The 7899-nt window shown below is 48.3% G+C and overlaps 1 protein-coding gene across 1 annotated transcript; it reads right to left on the reverse strand.

Annotated features, from left to right (window-relative positions):
• Positions 1 to 1482: 1482 nt before the first annotated feature.
• LOC135804972 (peroxisomal targeting signal 2 receptor-like) lies at positions 1483 to 7687 on the reverse strand. Its single transcript, XM_065318952.1, has 3 exons — positions 7123 to 7687; positions 2590 to 2863; positions 1483 to 2126 (listed from the first exon to the last, which is right to left on the reverse strand). Exons 1-3 carry the CDS (start codon positions 7375 to 7377, stop codon positions 1639 to 1641), a joined length of 1017 nt encoding a protein of 338 aa, XP_065175024.1. The 5' UTR covers positions 7378 to 7687; the 3' UTR covers positions 1483 to 1638.
• Positions 7688 to 7899: the final 212 nt, after the last annotated feature.

The following is a 7899-nucleotide window of genomic DNA, read 5'->3' on the forward strand; positions in this document are numbered from 1 at the left end:
GCCGAAACAGCATCACTCCCATACAAATGTTGTTCTACACAACATAATTCTACATAACATAAACCTCGACATAACACACGCGCTACAGCGGTCCCCGACGTGCGCACTCTCGATACAACATAAATTCACGTGCACGGTATGATCAAGTGGTAGCTGTAGCTAGGCAGTTTAGGCCGGTTTAGTCCTACATAACGTAAACCTCGGCATAACGCACCCTACGGCGCAGTCCCCGACGTGTACACTCTCGATACAACGTAGATTCACGTGCGCGGCACAATCAAGCTGTAGCCGTAGCTAGCCAGTTTAGTCCTACATGTATGTGCATTATATTCTGCGGCATTGATGGTATCTGATGTCGATGGTGGTACAGTGTGTATATGTTTGCACGGTTGAACCCGCCTTGTAATACCCTTCATTTTGAGGTGCATCTTGTATTTTACACACGGTTTTCTACATAACATAACTCTCGATATAACATAATGTTTGCATGGTCCCAGAGATTACGTTATATGGAGAGTAGACCTGTATAGAGAAGGTTTTTTGTAGAACAGGATCGAACAGCTGGTGCACATGGAGCAGCCTCATGCCAACCAAACGGTACTCCAGAAACAGAGCACATTTTCGTGGAAAAATGTGTGAAACTTGAAAATGTGTATGGGTCACCATGGCATGGTCACTTTGTACGGTACAACGAGTCCAACCCAAAAGCGTATGCACGTGATCATTTGGGACTAAAATCGAGGTTCTCGCCAGGTTTCACTGTGAAAAAGTGAAACTGCTCGGTCTGCTCCGGCCTCGAGGCCGGAGCAAGCAGAACATGTTCTGGCCGACCCAGAACAGGTGCAGTCCCAACCAAACGCGCTGTTCTGGTGAATCCTGTTCTAGTTCGTACCAACCAAACGCGCCCTTGATCTCGTTTCCACTCCCGGTATTTAGGGACCTTTCGCATTTGCTACGAAACGAATGCGAAACGAAAGTTTGATTCGGCTCGTAATCGTTTCGTTGAAAACAGATTTCAGGTTTCGCAAGTCGTCATGCAAATGTGCATGGCAACAACGAATACGGCCGCCGGTAGCTTGGCGTACGGGTTTTTACACGCACACGTGCATGGATCATGGAATCAAGGGAAAAATGTGTACCTTGCAAAACATGTGTACCTATCCAAATAAATGTGTACCTGACGGATTCGGAGCATGCCACGAATGAAGAGGCTTCCATTCGTGAAAACGAGTTCTCCGCAGGGACTCTGACGAATCCTCAAACCCAGGTGACGAATGAGCATTCGTTTCGCATCCGTACGCGGGGTGCGAAAGGTCCCTTTTGACGACTCCCGGGGGATCGATCCCTGATAGATAGCAGTTATGATAGCATGGATAGGGGGGGGGGGGGGGGGGATGACTTGCGCACTGAGGCCTGCGGTGGTTCCTTGCGCACGCCCCTTGTTGCTACTTTTCTAAGGTTTGCCGCTTTTCGAGATATCACTGATGCAAATGGATTGGGAAATTGTGTTGTCCAGGGACTTGCCGAACAGAATAAATCTCAACTTTTTGTTTGAAAAAATAAACAAAGGAATGGTTAAAAAAGGAACAAATACAAAATCAAGTAAAAATATCATAGAATGATGATAGGTTATGATAGCTATGTTGCAACAAGTGCTGGCAGATGATAGACCTTGATGGTGGAGTCCCAACTACAGTCCGCTACTAGGCCAGGCTCATGCAGTGAGCAGTCCAGGCCGTAAACAAATTCTGTATGATGGTGCAGCTGCTGCAAGCACGACGAGTGGCCTATGCCCAGGGCACCACCGGACGCTGCAGTAGACGCGGCGCTGCTGGACCAGGCACGTACCGTGCAGTCGTACGACGCCGTCGCGTACCGATCGCCAGCGTGCGGCGAGCAGCACACACGCCGCACGGCCATCGCGTGCCCCTGCAGCACGAACACTGGCTGAGCCGGGTGCCGCGTGTCCCAGCCGCGCACAGAGCCGTCCACCGAGGCGGTCGCCAGCAAGTGAGGCGCATACTTATTCCAGTCAAAGCTCAGCGCCTCGGCCTGGTGGCATGGGAAGACGTTCTGTACGCCCGTTGCCGCTGACCGTACGTCACAGAGAGCTGCAGTCCCATCAGCTGCATCCACACACACACACACACACACACACACACACACACACACACACACACACACACACACACACACACACACACACACACACACACCATGTATACACCATGTACACACACCATGTACACACACCATGTACACACACACACACCATGTACACACACCATGTACACACACACACACACACACACACACACCATGTACACACACACACACACACACACACACACACCCCACACACACACACACAAATTCCACTAAACTACTCTACTTAGAATGTAAGTGTGTGGAGGAGAACCCTGACTAGACCTTCTCTAATTCCAGGACCTCCAACGCAGGGCAATGGCATGGATTCACTGCTCTACGCAAACACCGCTTCTTTCCTTGGAGCTCAACGGACCTTGCCAGCACGTGATCTACAGTTAATTAGTTACAGTTAATCTCGCTCAGACGGATACAATGGCTTACCTGCAACAGACGCAAAGAGACCAGGAGCATGCGGGCACCACTTGGCGCAGTAGATCGGTCCTGCGTGGCTTCGGAAGGTGCGCAGTGAGCCCTTGGCTGCCTCAACGTCCCACAGCTTGACAGAGCTGTCCCAGGAGGCGGAGAGAAGCTGCTGAGGGCCGCCGCGCGGGCAAGCCCAGCAGACATCGCTGACTTCCAGGCTATGCTCCTTCAACGTAAGGTGTGGAACCATGGCGACGTCGGGATTGGCAGCACCAACGGCCGTGTCCCATAGCTGTAAGAGAGCATAGAGCAGCATCACACAACCGACAAGAAAAGAACACAAGGAAAAACACTTGGATGTAGGAAAGCACAGTCTCGACGTTAGGAGCAATAGGTATGTACATAATCATCATGTATGATGCGATCAATACTCACAAAACAAATCAGAACGTTCTTGCCAGACAAAGGAACGAGTGCAGACTAAACAGACCGGGAAGCATGCTCTAAGTAGCCTATGGCATGAAACTCACACACAGTACAGATCAACAGAGCAATGGAGAGCTTGGAGAATCAACACTACCCTGTAGGAAGGAATGAGTGAGCCAACTGAAAGTGTACTTCGGCACACAGAAGTATACTTTCGTCCAGCAGAAATCATGGGGTGGGGGTAGTGGTGATGGTGTAATCAAATCATGTACCCAACCAATAAAAAACTGTACGGGGCCGTCTGGTACTATCGATAAGTTTCACGGAACGATGTTTCAGCTACTAGTATCAATGTTTTTCAAAATGAAACTCTCCTCGACCCACCTACCCATGAACGAAACTGTGTTCATTTCGTGGAATAGATCGATAATAATGCACGGCCTCAAACTGAGAAGAGTGAACCCCGTGTTTGCCAGACCCTGTACCAAGCAAAGCCCTGTGCGGAATCCTGTCACATCAGGACAGTTTCCGCTGCGCCAAGGGCGTCCGGTTAGGGCAGGCTTTACTGTATTTTCAGACTTTCGTCACAACACTTAGCAGTGTATCTTTCACACCTACTAGAGACTCGCCTCCCTTTCTAGCCTATCCCCATACCAAGTAAATAGGAAGCATCACACTGGAGCCGAGGGCGACAATGGACACACCGAAGCCATTTCAGACATTCCTCGCGCTCATCTTGCGCAAGTAGAGGATGTGCACCTCTCCGAAATGGACGTCCTACGGGTACATGCCGTACTTTGTGGTGCAACACTGCCCAAACAAGGTTATTTACTCCAAGTTTCAATTTCCGATCAACAAAACACCCGCACAGTGTTCCAGTTCTACACCCGAATTTCATTTTTTCTAGATTATCCCTCAAGGGCAAAGTATGTGTTGCGAAGTGTGAAGATAGACACAGACACCAACAAAACACCTTGAGTACTGGCCATGGTGTGAAAGTTCTCAACTGTGGTAGAAGAACAGTAGCCAGAGCAGGCAACACCAACAACTAAAGTATGATTTCAGCCCATCCTGGCCCAGATGTGTGCTTACACGTGTAGTGTAAAGATTCGGAGTAGCACATTGCGAAGTGCTTTGCTGTATTCTAAAGTGTACTGTCAGCTTTAGTGATGACACAGGTCCACCAGGTACCCAGCACTCTGCAATTAGTTGACACATTCCGCTAAGCAGTCTGACAGAAGGATAAGTAATATCAAGGGAACAAGGACCATGGCATGCTGTCCATGCAGGCAACAGTCAGTACACATTCTTTGTCTGTGTGTATGTGTGTGAGCAAAAGGTCAAACGCACACAACATAAACTGACAAAGGAAACACCCGGTGTGAGGATGGGGCGCAACATCCCCTGTCATGACCATGAACAATCAAGCACACTTATGTGGGCATGGGCCTCGCCTACGTGGGCATGCCTAGCCCACTCAATTACTTAAGGGTTCGTGTCAGTAAGACCAAGACCAAGACTAAGAGTCATGCATGCAGAGCTGCCAGTCGCAATAATATAATGACCTGTGAGTCTCATGATAGAAGAAGTACAAATAAAATGGGGTAACTGCTAAGTGCTGGTCAAGAAGATTATGCTTATTTTCCACTGCACCACTGCCAACGTATATTATGTCATTGATCGTCATCCCTTTTCCGATGGAGGGTCCCTATGAATTCCCTGTATTCATGTGAACATGCTAAACGTAATAAATGGTGCCAATGACCACAGCTGGTACATGTACAGAGGTTATGCGATTACATCATCATCTGAGATGCTTTGGCAAAGTCGAGCACTCAAGGCACAGCACTGGATGCTTAGCGCCCACTAGAAAATCCACTGACTTCCCCCGCTGTGTACAGCAGGGAGCCGTAAAATACCTACCATAATTTATTTTATGACTCCATGCTGTATACTGAGCACTTTGTAGCGCCCATTAGAAAATCCGCTGGCTCACCCCATGACATCATTCGCATAAACTATAGTGGTGTGGTGCACCAGGTACACGTGGCACTAAGTCATCATGGTCATTATAGCTGTACTGTGTACTACTGGCGCACACATGCACATGACCATCCTTATAAAAGTTCTTCAAAAATCCAGGGCTATAAAAATATGTATAGGATATACCCTGAGCTGGTGTATACGGAAAATATACACCAAAAACAAACCGAGGCCGAAGGCCGAGGTTTGTTTGATGGCGTATACTTTCCATATACACTCCAGTGAAGGGTATATCCGACTTATACTTACCTCAGTCTGAATCCTAAAAAGGAGTAGATATTAACAGTATTTATTTCTCTACAGAGTACAGTGGTGTTACTGGTGTACATGTATTAACAGTATTTATTCCCGTAGCTATGCAGAAGACGTTACTTCAGTAACGTCTGGCGCTAGCCAGGGTCCACACAGCTTTAATTTGGTGTTTGTTTGTTTGTGTCACGCCTGGCGCTATCCCGTATCTGTCCCGTACCGTACCGTACCGTACCGTACCAGCCAAGACAGCTGGCCACAATATATTTTGGTTTGTTTGTGCCATCGGCATGCCTGACGCTATCCCGTACCTGTCCCGTACCATCAAGAATACGGTACAATCAAGAGAATGAGTATATATGCGGAGTGTATCGGGGGAATGCATTCAGTGCAGTAACATTTTGTGTGGATTTGTGTGCGAGGCCGAGATCCCACTAGCAGGCTGGCTGGGCCGCCTGTCGACCATCCCGGGAATCGCATGTAGGCCGATAGCATAATAATTATAACGTATATAGATGTATAGCAGGGAGTCGTATTATGTAAACGACTCAGTGCTGTCTAGGGAGATTTTCTTGAAAGAAATACGAAGTAGGGAGATGAAGAAATGCAATTAGAATGGACGTTAGTTGCCGAATATGTGACATGATGCGTCAGCTAAAACAACCTTTGGAAGAGAGATCCCGTCGTCTCCAAAATAATCCTGAACGGGCGAGTCAGCGCCAGTCACAGGAAACGTCGGAAGAGAGATCCCGTCGACTCCAGAACGTCCGTGATCGGCAGAGTCAGCGCCGGTAACAGGAAACGTCGGAAGAGAGATCCCGTCGACTCCAGAACATTCGTGATCGGCAGAGTCAGCCCCGGTCACAGGAAACGGCAGGACAGACATCGCGTCGACTCCAGAACGCCCGTGATCGGCAGAGTCAGCGCCGGTCACTAGGGGTGTGCGGATAATGCTCGAAAAGGTGGCAGATTCTGCTCGAAAAGCAGTGAAATTGGCAGAACCATACAAACCTATGGCGGGCAATTCCTCGAATTCTGCTCCATTTCTTTATCCACATACCAAACATGCAGGAAACTTACCAAAAAAGTACCGAATTTGCCAATTTTTCTGCCGGCATTATCCGCATATGCCTACCGTTCACAGGAAACGTAACAAAAAAATTAAAAATTAAAAATATACAAAAAATATTAACGCCGTAGCAACAGACGTTACTTCAGTATCGTTTGGCGCTAGCCAGGGTTCACACGGCTTTGGCACATCACATGCATGATGAGCAAGCAGGGCCGGCGGAACCGGTCAGGCTGGTCCGGCCATGGCCGGACCACTTTCCCAGCTGGATGGTCCATGTGATTCGTGCAAAACCGGTGTACAAAAATCCAGAGGTACATGGCTCGACTGTACTGCCGACGTGTGATGTGCTTCGAAGTAGCTCAGGACTCCATGACCGGCACTGTATGGCTTTAATGATATGGTTAAAAAAAAGTTGTGTTTGTGTTCTTTTACTATAATTTTCTGCATATTCTGGAGCCTTAAGAGGTGCCCAAATTCGCTCTATTTCACGTCAATTTTAAATTTTTCTCCCGGGGGAGGTCCCCCGGACCCCCCCCCCCTCAAAGGTAGGCCGGACCACTCCAAAACTCCTTCCTCCGGCCCTGGCAAGCAAAAAAGCATAGGGTAGGGCCCTGAGCTTCCAAGCTCTCTCGTTTGTCTGCAGTGGTGAATATTACCAGAGTTTATTTTTTCTAGAAAAATACAGTGAATATACACTGGCCGAGGCTCTGTGTGATGAATGGGGGTATATATTAAGGTAGGTATAATGATTTATACAGTACCTGAATAGAACCGTCTCCGGAGCCACAGACTAACAGCCTTTCATTATTCTCACTCCAGGCTATGCTGAAGAGAGTGTCGCACCATTCTCCTCGATTGAACAGTTTCAACCCTTCATCGGTCAGCTGAAGCACGAACAGGCTACCTTGACCGCTGATTCCATAGTGCTGGCCTCCGACACAAGCCAATAAGTCGCGAGCGAACGGAGAAAATTTCACATCGTACCCATGACACAGGGGTGTGATGAAGGAGCGCATTACTACTACATGGACGCCACAGTTATCAATCTCCTTCCACACAAAATCTCTACGCCATGATGGTGAACATGCTTCTTCTGATCATTGGGGATCAGAAGTTCAGACCCTAAAGCTCGACAACTATTGCAATAAGGCGCTGGCCGAAATCACAAATCATTGTTTGGTCCAGCTTTTGACTTCTAGCTCTCGGAGAAGGAGTCGAGCTAGCTAGCTCCAGACCAAACTCCAAAGCAAATATGTCGCTGTTGATTGACATGATGATCCTGATTGATCAAAATAGAGTTGAGGTCTTTCAAGCTGTTCTCATTGTTTGTCTGCAGGAACACGGAGCCCGCGCCCCGCGGCGCGGCCAACTAAAAAACTGAACTGGTTCGCGAAGTCGTAGTTTTTGGTAGGCTTTTCAAATGTGTTGTTATTGGCAACGCATGGAACGCCTAAGGAATGCGTACACATAGTACGGTATGTTTGAATGCACCATCGGCATCGAGCCACCAGCAAATGAGTAGGGGACGGGACGACCAT

The sequence above is a fragment of the Sycon ciliatum genome, chromosome 1, assembly GCF_964019385.1.
Source record: "Sycon ciliatum chromosome 1, ocSycCili1.1, whole genome shotgun sequence".
In the NCBI taxonomy this organism is placed as follows: domain Eukaryota; kingdom Metazoa; phylum Porifera; class Calcarea; order Leucosolenida; family Sycettidae; genus Sycon; species Sycon ciliatum.